We start from the raw sequence: 20,155 nt of genomic DNA, 5'->3' as shown, positions 1-20,155 counted from the left end.
GCTCCCAAGTAGACAAGTTACGCCTGTTTTGGCTCTCAAGCGGACACTGTAGTACACCTTTTTGCCATTAGCATGTGTTTTGGCTCCAAAGAGGTCACTTCAAGACATATTTACGCTTCAATGCAGGCACTCGAGCATGTGTTTTGGCTCCCAAGGGAGCACTATGGGGCATTTTGGCTCGAAATCTGACACTTAAGCACTATTTTGGCTCCCAACCAGGCACTTTGGCACATGTTTTCACTGACAAGCAGGCACTGTAGCGCACATTTATGCTCCCAAATGGACAAGTTACGCCTGTTTTGGCTCTCAAGCGGACACTTAAGTGCACATTTTTGCTCCCAACCCATGAGCACGTGTTTCGGCTCCAAAGAGACGACATACTTATGCTTCAAAGCAGGTTTTAGCATGTGTTTTGGCTCCTTAGAGGGTAGGGCTGAACAATTAATCGAATTTAAATCATTATCACAATTTAATACAATGCAATTTTTAAATCGCAAAGGCTGCAATTAAAAATAAAGTTTCAAAGTGCATTTTAACAGTGCAATTGACAAATATACACAAATCAGTGGTTGTGCCAAAACTTTGTTTTTATTAACATTTCTGCACTTTATTTAGTGTAAGATTTATAGAAGAGAGGATTTATATTGATTTTTCAGATTATTGTTCATACCTGGCCTCTTGTTCTGCAGGACTTTGTTCTTTTCTCTGATTTTATTTCAGGAAATTAATGATGATTTTATTACAGGTCTACAAGACTTGAAGTTGAATCAATCAGTCAATATTCTACTGTGATTGTAATATTTAAAGATACATTATTCATATCAATTATTCTCATTTCATCATAACATGTAGGTCTGGCCTACGGGAAAGACTTGTCTATATTGTCAACATCCTTTGTTGTGTTGGTCATACTACAGAATGTTGTATTCTTTATGTTAAGTGAATAATGTGGAAGACATACACCCCCCTAAAAATCGCATGCTCAATAGCTAAAAATCGCAATAGATTATTATCCAAAATCGTTCAGCCCTATTAGAGGGCCCTTTAGTACTAAAGGTACAAGTGCATTTTGGCTCCCAAAGCCAGCTCTGTTTTGTCCCCCAAGTGCGCATGTTTTTCAATAATTTGGTCAGCAGGAGTTTGACTGTGTGTCAGTGTCCTGGTATATGTGGTCATAGTGTAATAATTATTATTTTGATGTAAATCTTGTCTCTATTTGATGATGCTGATGATAATCAGAGGATGATAAACTGAAGGGAGTGCATGTTTCTTTAAAGCCGAGTTTATTATTCTAACTAACAATCCCCCTGCAGAGTGTTAATGACAGGACTGAACTGTGCTTACCTTTACTTTAATTTCCTGCATGTTTTGGCCGCCTGCTGCTGTGAAAGCAGCAGGGGAGTGAGGAGGCCAGTGAAGCAGTAAACCCCCCTCCCTCTCCTCGTCTCCCTCCTCTTCCTCCCCTCTCCTCCCCCAGCCAGCCAGCCCAACAGCAGCCGTCGGTGGAGCACACAGCAGCGAGTCCATGGGACACTGACGGCTACCGGGAGCCACGAAAACACGGGTCACCCTCTGGTTTACGCGACGGATTCTTCTTGTTGGCTTGGGGCTTTTTTCTTTTTTTTCATCGGAACTTTTTCGAGTCTCATTTTCATTGAGAAACTTTCACTTATGATTCGCGAATATGAGGTCAAGTTGTGGTTTCTCTCGGGGAAACATCGTGTTGATGGTGGTGGTGCTGCTGCTGCCGGAAGGTAAGGTTCATCCATCCTCTGCGTAAAGGTGCACAAGATGATGTCAACAGTTTCAGGCCTGCGATGTGCATGTTTCACTACAGGAGGGCTTGGACAAGGAGTTGATTTAATTAAGGTCAAATTAAGAATAAACAAAAGCAGTTAGGTCAGTCAATCAATTGATCAATCAATCAATCAAATAAATGATTAAGTGTCATTTCATAACAAGCTGCAGCTGTACCAGTCAGATAAGTCCTCATATTCCTGTCCTGTACTATAGGTAGGCCAGTTTTCCTCACCCTGAACGTGAAAACAGACAAGCTCCTCATTTTCCTTTTCCCCTGCCCGTTTAACACATCAGTAAATCAGAAAAACATTGTATTGAAAGCTTCTTCTGCTGCAAGAAAGATCTTATTTGTTGGAGAACAGTGAACTGAACTAAATTAAATTGTGCAAAATTAAAGATGCTCTTTAAAAATAACTCCATAGAGGAAAAAAAAAAACAGAAAAAAGGAGAGATTTGGATTTCCACCAACAGCTAATTGTTATAGAAATAAAAAGAAATGTGTAAATTCAGATCTCAGTCAGTGGAAAGTGAGGTTAAAGAGTGGGGATGTAAAATAGCCAGCGCTCTTTTGTTTTGTGGAGTGATACTTGCTTTGGGCTCAGACTGTTATGCGTGGTATGGCACATTGAAACCTTGACTCAAATGAATACAGCCATATATCATAATATCATAATCCCACTCACAATCCCACACCCCAACTGTACCAACACGGTGCTGCCATGCGGGCTATGTTTAAACCGTCTGTCACTGCTCAGGATTGTGAAAATGGAAATGTGCTGAAAGGACGACACATGGGAGGCTCCTGGATTTGTTTATGGACTTAAAACTTGTCACAACAGATGTTTGTTTTTGTTTTGTTTTTTTTTATCAGGGTTTTCTTCAGTCATGATTATCATCGCGGTTTTGAGGTAACTGAGTAACTGAGATGTGAAAAGGGTGTTAACTTGAATGGTTCAGAGCTTTGTCGCGCCTGAAAATGTGGACTACATGTTCCAGCAAACAAAGGGCCTGCGCAGGAGCAGTTTCTACAAATGCTTCTCTAACTATTGAAGCATCTCTCAAGTTTCCTGGGTTGTTAGGCTGTCTGGTTGTTTTTTTTTAAACATGGTTTGCTTTGGAGCTGTTAGGAATTATGCTCCCATCACACACACATCACTTATTCTTCCCTCTGCATCGTCCCTGCCACTCCTGTTGACCACAGCTGGTTCAGTTTGATTTAAATGTCAAGGACATGACGGTAATTAATCTACATCCTACGCAACAGTGACTCTCCTCACCTGCGCGTGTGTTACAACAAAAGACCTACACTTGTTTGGAGAGGCGAAGGAGCGAGCTGCAGGCAGGTGTGCAGCAGCTGCTCCTATATCTCTATCTCTGGGCAAACATTTGCTGTTGCTTTTGTTTAGGAAAATATCCCAGGTTATATCACTGCACACACTGCCCAGATTGGAGCTTTTATGTCCCTTAAAAAACACATCTGTTTGACTTTGCTGTACAGGACGTCATCTTTTAATGATTCCTACCTTGGAGGATGATTCTGACGGCTTAACGCTATGAATGTTTTCCTAAACTACACGAGACATCTCTGTTTGAATCTGAGTGCCTAATGTAGCCCACTCTAGCTGGTGTGTGGGTTTTATATTTATCCATTTGAAAACAGGTCAGCAGGATCTTTTAACCGGTTCAGGTTTTTTGATCAGTAAATTTATGGTGAACTTTGTGGGATTTAACCTGGATCAGCGATTTCTGAGCAGACACCACTTCTCCAAGAGGAGGAACAGGTGTGGACATGAAAGCATGGATCTGTTTATGTTCCACTGTGACCTTGTTACTGCAGTGGTTTGCACTCTGACCTTAAAAACCTAAACCTGAGCGCTTCATGAGCCGAGAGTTTGATCCTGCAGTGTCTGTCATTATCATCTCTTCAAACAATCATCGTCGTCTTTTGCTTTCTTGCAATGTACAGGACCAATAAATCTCACGTTGAAGGCTCTGCTGTTTGATTCACTTAAAGATGTAGTCTTGAGCAGGATGAATCATAAATCCAGTCTTGCTGTCACTATCTCTCTTAGATAAACTGGTAAACATGTTAAAAGATTTTCCTACAGGGTTTGTCTCCTCTGGGTGCTGGTCATACTTGTGTATCATATATAAGAAGGCTGTATCAGCAGATGAGGGGACACCACTTCCCCCTGCGCTTACAGAGGACTGGGTTTTGGTCCCAGTCTCCATCCCTGGTTGTTTGGCGCTGCTGGCGTTGCATGGATGCTGTTCTTACCTGTCAAAGCTCGCTGCCTGATCCTCTAGTCAGTTCAGGGTCACATTTCCCTCTAGTGCGCGGATAGAATCTAATTTGCTGTGGTGAAAGGACAAAGAGACATTGATTGAAATTTTGCCCTTGGGGCATTTAGTCCTCTGGTTTCACATGGGTCTTGACAAGTTATTTTCCAGTTGCCTGGCGATGCACGCTGTGTTGACCCATCATTTGAAACAATGAGCAAAACAAGAACAAGTCAAGCTCATTTGAGTCCACGTGGTTTGTGTGACACGGGAGAAATGGATGTAGCATTTTGTTAAACATGATGAGCATAAAATGTTACGCTCAAACAACAAATGTCTCAAGAAATTCCAGAAACTCCTGCATGAAAAATCACCATCAAGTATGTTTCTGGGATCATTGACTTGATCACGTGTAAAGTTATCTTAAATCCTTGAAAAAGTACAGAGTACCGATTCACAAGAATCAAAAGGTACCATGTTGCTAAATGCACCTAAATGCATCTTTGTGACTGTGAGGGAGTGGGAGAGTAGGTTATTTTCCATGCTGCACATGAACACAGCATTATACGGTTATATATTGAAGAATGAATATGTTAAATTGAAAAAAAAAACATTTTATTATTAAACAAATGTATATTTTTTTACCACATAAACACAGAAAAGTACCGAGAATTAGTACCGTTGAGTACCGGTACTGATTGCCAGGTACCGGGCATTGGTACCGTATCGTTTCAAATGTGAAAGGTACCCATCCCTAGCTGCATATCTGTTTTCACCTCCAAAAGATGTTTATAGCTCCGATCATATCCACTAGGTGGCGCTGCTGTTTAGAAATATCAACTACAAACATGTTAAAGATTTTTTTTCCTTTTTACAGATTTAATTTCAACAAAATCTAACAATCATGTTTTAGTTGAGGGGCATTAGTTACACCAGTGGTTCCCAACCTTTCCCAACTCGGGGGCCTACTTTAAAGTCTCATAAGTTTTTGCGTCCCCATAAATGTAGAGGCCATATAATGCGTTCTCAGTGCAGAAGTTCCTGTTTCCCATTTGCTTGTCATATGTCCAATACTTGGAGGAAAAAACAATTAATGTAAATAACATTTGGAAATTTTCACATAACAGAGTTTAGAGATTTTAAACATTATTCTTTAAATCTTTATTTTTATACTGTTACCCTCCCATTTTTTAAGTGATTTGGTGGACTTGCAATACCTTAGTGGCCCAGCAGGGGTCATCAGCTCACATGTTGGGAGTCACTGAGTTTGACAACAAGAAGTTTGTCTATTAGTCCTCAGAAAACATGGTTTAACCACTGGGTTGGGCTGCCTGTTTCAGCAGTCGGTGTGTTGCCTGGCTCAAGCTGCTAATTTCTCTTTTCGTACTAAGGGGAAACATCTGGTCTAGAAAAATGAAGCCTATGCGTAAGTTCATAAATTTGCTGTTCATTTAAAATCCGCTTGAGGCCGGCTGCAGAAAGACCAGAAACCATGTACACAACCAGCCATAAAAACAGACTTCAGCATATTTACAGCCTGGTTTGAAAAATGGCTTTGTCTGAATTGCTAACATGGCTATAGGCACACACTGTATGAGGAATATGGGGGGTGAATTTTTTCATAACTTGGTAGTCTAGACGATAATTGGATCGTCAGTCGTTTTTTTTTTTTTTTTTTTTTTTTTTTTATTTATTAATTTATTTATTGAAAAATGAAAGAAAAAAAAAGGATAATCTGATTGTAAAATTAGAGTTCAGTTCAGTTCAGCATAAGTGACTGAGCAGCCTATCACTGTTAGAAAGGAAGCTCAAAGCCTGCGTCATATCCAATATGGCTGCGGCCGTGGATTGGCTTCATTTGACTTTTTCAGGAACAGATGGATGTTCGTCCATGTTTCACACTGTTATGGTTTGTACCCATTTTGCTAAACATTGCTGGTCATTAAATTTTTCGGCTACACAGACATAATTGAATAAAAATGTTCGCCTGCCTGTGAGCACATTACACTTATGAATCCTGATTTATATGTGAACATCTAACTGTGGCTTTTGTACTCTTTGAGATTGAGCTGCCTGAAGCCAACAGCCATGCAGAACTAGATAGTAGATTAGAATCATTCACTGGATTGGTGAGCACTGTTGATTAATAAATGGCCATAGCTGAATCTTGAATCTTTACAATTGTGTGAACACTAACTGTCATATAATGCCTGAATTACCCCAAACTGGAAGGTCAACCAGCTTGCTTCCTGATTGGGTAATCTGAAAAATAAAAGCTGAATCGTTGCAGCATGAGGAAGCAGCAACACAGTTTTGTCAAAGGGTTAAATGTGGATATAATGATACAGCCATGCACAGAAGTGGATTCATCGTGTGTCAGAGAGGAAAGCAGCCATATTTCACCAGAGGAAACAATCAGCAGCATCCATGATAAGTAGAGTCATTGATTAGCATGATACATGGCCAAAATAACGCAGCTCCCGCTGACCTTGGGAAGTGAAGGGTAGTGGGCTGAGCTCTAACTAGAGCAACCTCAGGCTTCCAACAAGATTCATGAGAAAATGATTTATCCAGTGGTTCTTATCCGCCATGCCGCTGACATGGATCCTCAGTGAAGACATGTGGGTTAGACTTCTGGTTTTGTTTCATTCAGATTAACTGACAGGATCCATATAGTGGTAGGATTACAAGCTTTTGGTCGGGGTAGCACATGAGCTCATAGCTGGTAAATCAATCAGCTGAGGCACACATTGAGCTAATTGAGTTCCCGTCTCTGTCTGGGACAACAGAAAGGGCACCCCACCCTATCAGCTCAGAGCGAGACTCACCGAGGCTGACGGAGCACGTGGTTTCAGGGTCTTCAGGGTTTTCACTCTTTCAGTGTTAAATACAAAGAAAAGAAGGTGGACACAGTTGTCTGCTCGGCATCAGCTTTGTTGAAAAACTGCCAGTGCTCGACTCATGCTGGGATTTAATGTTTAGACACTTGAAGTTAAAAACGATCAAACTTGCTCCAAAATCTGTTCATTTTTTAAACATGAATGTTAAAGAGATGTAAGATCCTCATCAAGACTTTAAAAAACAACAACCTGCGTCTCATTTTTACATGTATACCCACAGAGTGAAAATTCACCAGCGTTTGATTTCTTCCCGCACACCCTGTGGGCAAAGCAAGGTGGGTGACTCATGCTTTGGCTCCTCATGGCTTCACAGATGCCACGTGCTAAATAAGATGCCTTCCTTATCTATTAACTTAATTGGTTTTGATATTTCTGCTTGGCGTCAGTCCTGGAAAGAAATTTAATTCTGAATGATAAATAAAATAAAATTTCTTGCATTGGTTCCAGCCACCGTGGCTGGAAGCCAAGGCCATCGTTGCTCAGGCCTCATTAGGTAACACATGGCATCCTCTGGTTTTGTTTGCGGAGCCTCGTTTAGTCTGTTGGGTTTGAACTGTGGTAGCACTGTGTGTGGGACATCTGTATCTGTGGTGTTTTCCTGAATTTGTTGACAAAGAGAGAAGAGTTGTCCTGGTTCTCAAAGATGAATGAATCCAGGGTCTTAAAGAATTAAGTTGAATGTACAGAAACTGTCCTTTAATGTAATGAAGCTGTAGTTTTCCACTGTCTGTGGACCTCAGTCTGTAGGAAAATGGCTCCCTCTAGTGGTCACTTTAAGTGTGAACAAGTTCCACCTGATCGCATGAACCTTTACTATTTTTCTGCCTCTTGTTACATGTTAATTATTTTGTAACTGAGCTTCATTCAGAGTATTTCAGCATTTTTTCTTTTACTCCTTGAACAGTTAGACTTTTTTTTTTATTTTTTTTTTTACCTTGAGGTGTTTCCTACCACAGTTTTGACTTGTCTGTTGACTGACTTACAAAGGTGTGTGACAGCATCCCAGGCGTGTTACAACACTTAAAGCCCCTCATCCTAGTTCACTGTTCCCGAGGCTTCTTGATCCCTACAGCCCCCCTTATCAAACTCTTGTATCTGTTTATTTATTTTGATTTAACCCTTTTTATTACCAGGAATAATCCCAGTGAGACAAAAAAAAAAAAAAACACTTTTACAAGAGAGTCGTGGCCAAGACAGGAGCCCATAAAGTTGCAAAACCAGTCAACAGTTAAAGACCAATAAGACAGTCACTTCTCCAGCCAACCCATCAGTTATCAGAACACGTACATACAGCAGTTAAGTGAGCCTTAATTCTGGTTTTAAAATCATTCAAGCTAATAAATTAATCCAGCTCAAAGTGATCCTGCCAAGATGATGGAGCAAAAACATTAAAGCATTTTTACTGTCGTCCTGATATAAGGCACTCTGATGTGTGAAGAAACCCAACCTGAGACACATCTCAAAGCAGTACGATTCACAGAGCGACATTTGTTACTCTCTGAGTGGATGAGCTCGGCCTTTTCTCAGCCCGTGATGTGATTTTCTCAGTGGTCTGTGGAAGCTGGTTTTAAGTTTTCTTGTATGGCTTTTTGCTTTTGTTGCACGTGTGTGTGCTCATGAGGTTTCTGTCTTACCTTCTTTTCTGTGTTCACTTTTTGTTCCTGCAATAACTTTCTGTTCTTTGTTGGAAACCTGACAATATGTCGAGCAGAAGTAGGGTACAGAGCTATCTGTATATCCCAGTTGTCCTCTTTAAATGCTGACTATGTTAATGACCAAAAACATGTAGAATAGAATAGAATAGAATAGAATAGAATAGAATAGAATAGAATAGAATAGAAGTTTGTCTGTAGCGTAGGGCTAAACAATTAATTGTATGTAAACCAACATCACAATGTAATAGAGTGCAATTTTCAAATCACAAAGGCTGTAATTAAAATAAAATTAAATAAAATTAAAATACAGTTATTCTACTGTGATTGTAATAGTTAAATAAAGATATGTTATTTGCATCAATTCATGTATCAAGTCATCTCATTTCATCATAACATGTTGGCCTGGCCAATAGGAAAAACCTGTTTATATGTTGACAGTGTCCTTGGTTGTGTTGGTCATACTATGGCGGGAGAAGAGAACCAAGGCAAAACAAGAACCCTGCTACATAGACCCAAAACACGAGGATGGGCGATAAGAAGGAGATGGAAATGTGGAGAAAGATAAAAAATATCATAAATAATAAAATAGATAGGTTAGTAAATGGAAATATAAGGCTTACAAATAATACAAATAGCAATAGTGATGTGATGAATAAATATAGAAAAATAGTAAGATAAGACAGTCATCTAGGCTTTCTTGACCAGGACATTTTGTAAAAGAGATTTTTAATCTCAGTGAGACTTTACTCATTAGATAAATTTTAAATAAATAGATAAATAAAAACAAATAAATATAATGTTCAAGAGGATAAAAATGAAGTAAACTAAACAGTAAAAATAAATAACAATTAAAAAGTAGAAACAGGGTAAAAGGAAAATCCAGCTTTATTTATATTTGACTATAAAACAAAATACAGTTAATACCACATTAATAAAAAAAAATCCATAAAACAATATAAAAGAAGTAGAAGGTCATTAAAAAAGCAACAGTATAATGAAAGTGGGTTTTAAGAGGTGATTTAAAAGATGATACTGAGTTTTCCTGCCTGAGACCCTCCAGCAGGGAGTTTCAGAGCTTTGGGGCCCAAACAGCAAAGACTCGAGCCCCTTTTGTGACCAGTCTAGATTTAGGTAGTAGGACCCTGCTGGAGGATGTCAGGCAATGGTCAGGCTCATAAAGACACCAGAGATAAAATAAAGTGTTAAAAATGATGATAGAAATCTGAGACAAACAAACCAAGGTCATCAATAAGATAAGAAGACACTTAAAGATAACAGTTATAAATTTTATGTACACTGACCTGGAGGGAATATAGAATCTTGTACTAGTTCTTCCTTAAAACCATCAAAGGTCAATATGCTGGTTTTTATGGCAAAAATATCACACGTCTACAAGGGTTGTAGTAAAATCAGTCATATATTCTATGGTGATTGTAATAGTTAAATAAAGATATCTTATTTGCATCAATTCATGCACCAGTTCATCTCATTTCATCAATACACGTAAGCCTGGACTACAGGAAAGACTTGTTTATATGTTGACAGTATCCTTTGTTGTGTTGGTCATACTATAGAATGGTTTATTGCTTGTGTGTAAGGTATAATACAGAAGATAAACGAAAACAATAGAAGTTGCATTTACTAAATGCTTGATGGACTCTGTGGGATGGGAGGATGTGCAAAATATATGTTTCTGTTTCTTTTTAACTTGTCTACTGTCCTCAGGTTTGTCCTCCTGTAATTAGTGTCTTGTATGTATATGTTACCATCAACCTGCCGGGGGGGTCACAGCAGGGATGGGTACAGAATTAGGTACTTTTAAAGGTAACGATTGAATTCAGTGAAAAGTATCAGGTACCGATTCACATAAAATCAAAAGGTACCATGGATAGGTACCTAAATGCAGCCTTGTGACTGTAAGGGAGTGGAGGAGTAGGTGATTTTCCATACTGGACATAAACACAGCATGGCAAGTTATATATTGAAGAATAAATGTGTTGAAATGAAATAAAATTGAGATATTATTTATTGATTATTAAACAAATTTATATTTTATAATAAATAAACAGTCAAGCTCAATGTCCTTTACTTGGAGGATTTAAAGATTATAGACTTTTATGGTACAAAAATCAGATCAGGGACAAACCATGCAAAAACAACACTTAAAAAACACTTACACATACCCACAGATACACAAAGTGTAATTATTTGTATACTTGAGTGAATAGTTAATGTATTGGGTTAATGCAGTTGTGATAGCCCTCAGGTCAGCAGGTGGTTTGTTACAGAGAGAAGGGCCACAGTTACTGGGGGGCCCCTCCCTGGGTTTTGATGTCATCTTTGGGGATGACCAGATGACCTTCACCTGATGACCTGGGAGCCCTGGTAGGGTCATAGCATGTCCTAAAGTGTCTCCACAGTAAATAAAAGCTTTCCCTGTGCCAGTTTTCAGTTTTGATTTATTTTTACTTTTTGTGATTAGTCAGGGACCATCAGATCATTTCACTGATTTTTTTTTTTTATATTTTGAAACAGCTAAAGTAAAAATGTCAAGCTGTTGTAACATGCTGTGAGATAACAAATCTTTTCTGATATTCAGAGTAAAGACTAATTTCAATTTAGAAAACAGAAAACCATCCTTCATCATTTCTTTTCTTTTCTCTTCTTTATAAAAAAAAAAAAAAAACACAGCTCACCTGAGGATCTGTGCATCCCTCAGGAAGTACGCCTTAATTTAACCATCAGTTTGGCCTCCTATCATCCAACCCCAAGAAATCAAATCAGGTCTGAAACCAGAGCAGCGGCCTCATCTGCACAGCAGGAATAGTAAATCTCGTTTTGCTGTCTGCTAATGACGTTAGCGTGCTCCCTACATGGTTGCGCACTGTGGTTAAAGAGGAACACAGCAGGGATATAATTACAGGAGGAACACTCACGTATTCATTTTCTTGTAAAACATTCAGGATGTATTGATCTCCCTGACAGACACGCAGCCACACTTCCATCTGGGAGATAATGATTAATTCCTCACCGGCTCGTGTTTCTCTTTGTGATAAGGTTTCTCAAGGTGAATACAAGGAGGATCAGAGACACACCCCACTGACCCTCTGATGAAAGCACTAATAAAAGAGCTGTCACATTCAGAGCAGTGATCAGTTTATGTCTTAACTTTTAATCATGGGCTGATTAACTGTGCTGCAGAGGCTGTCTTCTGGGGAGAGACGACTTTTTCACAGCAGTGAGGAGTGTTTATGCTTTGTTACAGGTCGTTGTCTCAGTGGTAAGCTCAGGTTTTTATCCTCACATTGAGTTTTTTTCAGTCAGAGCAGAATTATCCATCTAGCAGAAAAAAAACATGAAAATAAAGGAAATAAACCATTAGTGAGACTTTAACTCCTCCCAGAACACAATTCAAATATAACTCAAGAAAACTTAAAAAAAAAAAAGACTCAGAAAAACAAAAGATGACCAGAAGAAATGCTGTCATAAGGAAACTATTTATTTATTTATTTATTTATTTATTTATTTATTTATTTATTTATCTATCTATTTATTGATATAATACTTCAAAAAGCAGTTTACAGGGCATTCTTATAGCAGAAGTCCCAAAAAGACAAAGCTAAAGATTTTTTTAAGTCAGTAAACAGACATTGAAATGATAACATGTTATCAGAGATACACCCTCAAAATGTACAGTAAATAAATAAAAACACACCCAGGCAGAACAAGAACCCTGCTACATTGACCAAAAACACGAGGATAAGAGATAAGAAGATGGAAACGTGGAGAAAGATAAAAATATCATAAATCATAAAATGTACAGGCAAGTAAAGGGAAATAAAAGATATGATAATTTGAGGATGGGTACCAGATTAGATACGTTTAAAGGTACCGACGGAATTCTGTCAAAAGTACCGGGTACTGATTTACATAAAATCAAAAGGTACCATGTTTAGGTACCTAAATGCATCCTTGTAACTGTGAGGGAGTGGAAGAGTAGGCGATTCCCCATGCTGGACATGAACAGCATTGCAAGGATATGTAGTGAAGAATAAATGTTTTTGATAAAAAAAAAGTTTTATTATTAAACAAATTGTTTTTTTTTACCACATATACACAAAAAGGAACAAAAATTGGTACCGTTGAGTACTGGTACCGATTGCCAGGTACCGGGCATCGGCACCGTATAGTTTCAAATGTGAAAGGTACCCATCCCTAATGATAATAGCAGAGAGAGCCAAAAGTACAAATAGCAATAGTGATGTGATGAATGAATATAGAAAAAATAATTAGATAAGACAGTCATCCAGGCTTTCTTGACCGGGACATTTTGTAAAAGAGATTTTTAATCTCAGTGAGACTTTCCTCATTAGATAAATTATCAATAAATGAATAAAAATGAAGAAGGGCATAAAGGAAGAGGATAGAATTAAGTAAATAAAACAGTAAAAATAAATAACATTATAAAAAAAAAATAGAAACAGAGTAAAAGGAAAATCCAGCTTTATTTGTAAAGTACCTTTCAAAACAAAGTTACAAAGTGCTTGACTATAAAACAAAATGTACACATCATGTTCATTTTGTAACAAATGTAAACACATCAATAAAACAATACATAAAACAGTATAACAGAAGTAGAAGGTCATTAAAAAGCAACAGTATAATAAAAGTGGGTTTTACGAGGTGATTTAAAGGTGATACTAAGTTTGGCTGCCTGAGACCCTCCAGCAGGGAGTTTCAGAGCTTTGGGCCCAAACAGCAAAGACTCTGTCCCCTTTTGTGACCAGTCTAGATTTAGGTAGTAGGACCCTGCTGGAGGATCTCAGGCAACAGTCAGGCTCATAAAGACACTGGAGATAAGATAAAGTATTAGAAATGATAATAGAAAGCTGAGACAAACAAAACAAGGTCATCAATAAGATAAAAAAGACACTAAAAGATAATAGATAAGAATCACTCAGCTAAAAATGAAGGTTTAATAAAAAACTAACAAACTGTAGAAATAAAAAAGTATTAAAGATGTGCAATGAAACTAAGTCTACAGTATGTGGATCTTGAAACCAACTAAAATTGGGACATGATAAATAGGTCAATAAATAGATGGTGTCACATAAGATAGGATTTTTGTTTGTTGGCTAGATTATTCTACACTACTTAAAAAAAAGTCCTGCACTTAATGGCAGCACCTGCAGCCGAATAACTTGTAGCGCTTTGTTGCACTAAATCAAGCGTAGCGTTAGTTCAGGCAGGCCCCATGTCAAGCTCTAACAGTTTAGCTGCCGTCATCGGTGCAGATCAGCTGATTGCTCAGCGACTCCCATGTCCACCTCCTATTTGAAAATTGCATTCAGAGCGGTCTACTTAAACAGCTCTAGACCAACCTTCTTCCTGCTTCCTCTGCTGGCATTTTGCAACCAATCTCCACCCCAGCTCCTCCTGTTAATGTATTCATGTTGATTGCTCTGCTCTGTCTGGGTTTTTATTTTTGCTGCTGCGCTGCCTGCTTATGTTGTTCACTATGGGCAGGAAGGTGTGCTCTACCTGCCTCAGGCTTTCCACGCAAGCATGTAGAAGAGCAGGGAGTCCCAGAACAGAACCATACCGCCAAATGAAACTGTGCAAGTTTATAAAGATTACTTTGACAAAGTGCTCCTGACTGACCAGTGGTTTTCCCTTCTGTCTAAATTCTAGCTTGTGTTGTGTCACTTTGGACAAATGAAACCGTAGAACTGTAGAGCTGTAGAACTATAATGACAGAAAGCGACTTTACTGTGTCTCTTTGTTTTGACCTTTGGTTCTGAGGGCTCTCTCAATAAAGTAAAAGCATGTCTGATGAATAAGAAGAAGTGAGACCATAAAGAGATTTGAAACTAACTAACTGTAAATCAGGCTGTTAATGAGTTGGCTGCCTGTATCTGTAACATCTGGACCTCTCACGTCTCGTTCCTGCAGGAGCAGCTGGGCTGTACTTCCCTCAGAACGAGTACATTGAGACAGTGTACGTCGGCCAGCCGGCAGGGGCTCCTCTACTCCAAATCCACGCCATGTCCGACAGCCAATCCGAGCAGCCGCATTTCTACCTGTGCTGGACGAGTCCACTGAGACGTCCGGCCTACAGCTCCTGGTTTAACCTGGACGTCAGCACTGGAGTGCTGTCCTTGAACAAAACCCTGGAGGAGAGCGACTTCGCCTTACTCTGTGAGTTGGACTCATTGTAATGCTGATGGGTTGCTGAATACATAAACATTCTGTCTCCAAAAACACACTTTTTATCAGTGTTATGAACATGCTGCTTCTTTTGATTTGTGTGTCTCGTCAGCTCAAAAGCCGTGGTCTGTGAAGAAGTTGTTGCTTCATGCCATGGTGTTACGGGGCTCCGCCAAGAGGTCTCAGTGCAGCAACAGAAACTCTGCTCGGATCGTCCTGGACTTCGTGAACTCCACCATCCCCCAGTGTGAGCAGACGGACATGAAGGAGCTCTGCTTCCCACACAGAGACACCTCGAACCCTCACATCATGGAGAACAGGTTCCCTGAGGCTTTGAGACAACTTAGGCGTCTCACCAGACTCAGTGTTTGTCCCAACTACACCATCACCTACGATGTGGAATCAGGTTAGAAACACCACAGAGATGCTTTTTCACATTAAAAGGTTGAATTTATAAGCAGTGAAGTGGACTCCTGGTCTAACAGGACAAGAAGCTTGAAGACTATTCTAGGATAACTTCAGCGTCTGCTTCTTGCTCTCACACCAGTTTAGCATTTTACTGTCAGTTACAGACACGGTTCTGATGTCCTCTTCTTGACAGACACGCCGGCACCATTTGCGGTGAATGAGAACACCACAGAGCTGATGGTGACGTCTCCCCTGGACCGCGAAGAGAATGAGCGCTACAGACTCCTGCTGGTGTGCACAGTGAGGACGGAAACTGTCATCACCAAGGTGGAAACATCGCTGGATGTTTTCGTTAATGACGAGGACGACAATGCACCGTTCATTAACGGCTCGGACTCAACGGATATCATCATCAGCTTCAATCGTACTAAGGTATCAAAAGAAAGGAAATCCAAAACTGACAGTTAAAAGAAATATTTCGTATCCAAGGATTCATGTTTTCCTTTCTCCCCTTTAGGGTGGCACATTCGGCACTCTGTACGTCTTTGACCGAGATCTGACCCCCATCTATCCCATAGACCAGACTCACAATAAGTATGTGGGGACCTTGCTCAGTGCTGACCCATGGATAAAGGAAACATTTGACATTAAAGACACCTTCAGTGAAAAAAAAGCTGCTCCTGGAGGCGTACGAGAGACCGTCCACAACTACCGTGAGTAACTCAGGGTCACACTGATCCATCTGTTTTTATGGAAGTTGATTTCTCAATCATACTTTTCCTGTTTTCTGGACTCAGAGCTGGTCCTGAAGAGAAACCTGTTGGTGACTGAGAACCACACTGTACAGCTGGACTACCTGGTCAATGATACCACCTACCCTGGTCCTGAAGGAACTGTGCTGCTGCACTTTAACGTCACCATCTTACCGGTCCAGATCCGCTTTGCTAACATCACTCACATGTTCACGCTGACACGCAAAGCTTCTGTTTATGCTCAGGTAAAGTCACTGCTTAATGCTCTTTAGAAGCTGCTGCTGTGTATGTTTGTGTGCGCGCTTTGGAAAACATTTTACACGTGGCAGCGGGTGTGTTAAAAGAATTACTGGTTGCTGTTAAGGTGCCTCCTCAACAAACTGGCCATAAAATTTCTCTCCGCGCGGTAATAATGTGATGATTTACATTTAAACAGTCATGAAATATCTGCCCATTTTCCACCACTGCTTGTAAAATGTCAGATAGCTGTTGGTCAGAAGGACTGACAGAGCTTTAGATTATTGTTTCCCTCACTGAGCTCACAGAGAGTCTAAAGCACAGACGGTGGCGTGGCATGGGGATTTTTTTTGAGGAAGCCAAGTGAGACAAAGCCTCTAAACTGTATGTTTTTTAGGGAGTGGGGAAGATAAAAGACTATGTTGCAGTTTGTATGTCGCTATTTCATGTAATGGAATGACCTGTTGGAGCACCCAGAGAGCGCTCATTTTACTTACTTTGAACACCCACACACACTCTTTCACTCTCCCACCCTCACTCACTCATTCACACACGTACATTATCCTCTTGACTTATCTTAAACATTGTATTAATTTACTCAACCGCCCACTCAAACACACAACCAGCCACTGCTAATGTGCTAATCTCCCTGATTTCCTTCAGTGGTTTGATGATGACGACACTGTGATTTGATTGGTTAGAAGCCAAAGACGGGGTGGCTTCCCTTGACACAGTCTGTTTTCGAATTCACCTACTACATACTGCTAATGAAAATAGTATGTAGTAGGCACTGCTACTACATACTACTTTCATAAGCAGTATGTAGTATGACTGTTCAGTTGGGTTAATTTTTGTAGTATGCTACACTGGTTTTCAGTTCGAAGAAAACGGAAGTTGGCTACGGCTGACTTTTTTTCCCCAAAAAAACTTTATTGAAAATGTAGAAATTAAACAAACCACGAGTAACTTATCTGCAAATATATTGCCAGAGAGAGCATTTTATATTAACTTTCAGTGGTGGAGATGACGAGGATTTAAAGATAAAAAAGAAATGGCTCTTATATTTATATTCCTCTGCTACTCCGGTTGTTGTTGCTCTGCTCTCTGCCATTTTCACTTCTGATATGGGACCAGGCACGTTGCATTGTGGGTAACAGTAGGCGAAGCAGACTGGTCCGATGCATACTGTGGATTTTTCCTGATTCAGTACGTCATCCGGGTGTTTTTCTCATACTACCACTCTGACATTTGTTTGCATACTACATACTGCATATGACATTTTGGTCGAATCAGTAGGCACTGCTGGTATAGTATGCAAATTCAAAAATGGCCACAGTCTTGGCTAATCACAGGTGAGCAGTGTCATGACCAGAGCCTCATCTGATTGGTTAATCATTTTTGTTTTGTTTTTTTACCAAGGGACGCCAACTCAGCTTGGCCTTCTTGAAGACAAAAGTGTGCAATATCCTATTTTCACCACTCATTTGCCACATAACATTTATTAGGGCGCTGTTTCAGACATCGTTAAATACTCAATAAGTAGAGAAGAGAAATAAGGAAGAGATAACAGTGAAGAAACACAGAAGAATTGATTGATTTTACCTGAATCGGTACCCGGTGCTTTTGACAGAATTCGGTCAGTACCTATGAAAATACCTAATTCGGTACCTATCCCTAAGAGTTGTAGTAAGTAAATAGAGTTGTCGTTGATTCTTTGTTTTTTCTTTTTTACTCTTTAAAATTTACTACAACTACTAATACCTATTGAGGGCTTGTGAGCTACCTGCCGAAGAGTGTTTATGTCCTAAAATAATCAAAAATGTCGTATGAGTCACATTTACTTGACAACCCAGAAAATATCTTCTGTTAAGAGTTTAAGGACATAAATGACGCCTGAATTGCTTTTACAGAGGATAAAAATCTGCCAATGAGGTAAGAAAAATGTACCTATTAAGGAGACTGTGATCTTGAGAAAGTCTTCCTTCTAGATAAATGCCTGATCGTAATCCATACTTTAAAATGAGATTACCAGCACCAATGTAGGTTATTTCGCAATGCTACTTCTCAGCTTCTTAATAGGGTCGAGCAAGACAGGATTGATTTACGGCACGTCTAAATCTGTATGACAACACCACACCAGCTGACCAAGTTTAGTAGAGAGAAGAGAGAACAGTGTTTTTCCTCTGCTGGAAATGATTTCTGTGATTAATTTTGTAGTGATGGTGGACACAGGAGCCTAACTGTCAGTCAGAAAAAGGACAGAAGAGCAGAAGAAAGATAAACAGGAGAGTGATAGAGCACGAGCTAAATGCTAACACAGGGGCTAAGCTGTTTATGATGATGTTCATTCCAACCCACAGTCAGCAGTTATTCTGCAGTGGTCTGTTCAAACTTGAGTCTATCAATAAAATGAAGAGTGAGGTTATGTTAGCTCTGCTTGGTGAGGTTGGAGTTGGTAGATGATACTTAACAAGTATTTACCAACGTCACATTGTATCTGGTTAAAAGATGTCTTGAGCAAAGAAAAATAGTGTTAAAAAGATCTGCTCTCCATTCATTTCCAATACAAACATGTTTTGGTTAGTGTCTAATGTTTTATACAGTCTTTATTGGCAGCTTTTCCAAAAAAGCCAAATGAGATATTATTCTTATTTCATGAAACTTGACAAGTACATTTTTCTTACTTTAGTAGCAGAATTTTCAAAGAATTTCTCTGGTCTCCTTACTAAAAATAGGACTTAAACACTTGCTTGGATTTTAGATTTTGCAGTGAACATAGCATCATTATTTCTCCAGTTCAGAATTTTGACAGATGCAGGAAAGCAAAAATGAAGAAAAAAAAAACCTAACGGTCAGTTTATGAGACTAAAAATTGAGAGAAGAAAAAGGAAGAGGGGGCTGGGTCAGAGACTTAAATCAGAGAGTTTTTACATTCTGTTATTTTTTGATTAAATGCAGATTAAGCCCAACACTTTTACTCCGTCTGAGGGGTTTGAAACAGCAGATGGCGTTTTTATTTTGTATGAAATCAGCAGCAGCATTGATGTGTTTTATAAGGGTTGATCTTAAATAAGTCATTAAAGTATGTAGCTCCTGAACAACAGTCTTTAAATGGGATTTTGTTCGACAGAATTTGCCCACGACAGTTTGGATTAAAAGAGCTCCATCTCTTGTCCCTTCCCTCTCAGGTTGGCAGAGTCTGTGTGGAAAACTGTCAGCAGTTCGATGGATTCTCCATCATCTACCGGCTCGAGGTGCCTGACAGGAATATGTCTGCTAGCGCGCAGGCCTGCTACTCCGCCGTGAGCATCACTCAGGCCTCAGACGAGGTGTGGGGACTGCTCTATGTGAATGACTCCCAGGCGCTGCAGAGACCTGAATGCCAGGTCCTGCAGTACATAGTTGTAGCTCAAGAGCAGCAAACAGAGCTAGAGACCAGCACACAGATCCACATCATACTCGATGGTGAAGGTAAGACAGCAACAGCTGATTTCCCCTCTGATTGGACATTCACAAGCTTCTGAAGAGAAAAGAGGCGCTAACTATATTCTTAAATGTTATTTTACTTCATCCTCATGTGCCTGCTTGGCGTCACTGCAGCACACAAATCCAGCCAGAAGGAGCAGACGTTTGTGTCCTGTGCACAGAGCAAAAATCGTGGAGAATGTGACTCTGTGTGGGGCCTGGGGGCCACCACTGGGAGATGCCAATGGAGGCAAGGCAATGACAAAGGTACATTACACAGAAACCTATGTAAGCTTGACTCAACACTTCAGCTGAAGATCATTAAAACTTTATAAAATATGAGAAACAAGAGGAGTGATCCAGATCATGTCAGTCATACACGTAGACCTGAGGCTCCTTTGACTTTTTGACAACCAGGAGGCAAGACACCCAAAAAAGAAACACTTGCCAA

General features: G+C 39.7%; 1 protein-coding gene across 1 annotated transcript in view; it reads left to right on the top strand.

Annotated features, from left to right (window-relative positions):
* Positions 1–1,505: 1,505 nt before the first annotated feature.
* The window catches only part of ret (ret proto-oncogene receptor tyrosine kinase), a 30,441-nt gene continuing 11,791 nt past the window's right edge, over positions 1,506–20,155 (top strand). The window contains exons 1-8 of the mRNA XM_074675913.1: positions 1,506–1,754; positions 14,588–14,833; positions 14,955–15,248; positions 15,444–15,682; positions 15,768–15,963; positions 16,048–16,247; positions 19,428–19,710; positions 19,840–19,971. Of these exons, the coding sequence (XP_074532014.1) occupies positions 1,685–1,754; positions 14,588–14,833; positions 14,955–15,248; positions 15,444–15,682; positions 15,768–15,963; positions 16,048–16,247; positions 19,428–19,710; positions 19,840–19,971 (1,660 nt within the window). The 5' untranslated portion in view covers positions 1,506–1,684. The remainder of the gene's footprint in view (positions 1,755–14,587; positions 14,834–14,954; positions 15,249–15,443; positions 15,683–15,767; positions 15,964–16,047; positions 16,248–19,427; positions 19,711–19,839; positions 19,972–20,155) is intronic.

The sequence above is a fragment of the Halichoeres trimaculatus genome, unplaced genomic scaffold, assembly GCF_033239565.1.
Source record: "Halichoeres trimaculatus isolate MK-OKI-2021-1 unplaced genomic scaffold, fHalTri1.1 fHalTri1_scaffold_8, whole genome shotgun sequence".
Classification (NCBI taxonomy): Eukaryota; Metazoa; Chordata; class Actinopteri; order Labriformes; family Labridae; genus Halichoeres; species Halichoeres trimaculatus.
This window is presented reverse-complemented; position numbering and strand designations above follow the sequence as displayed.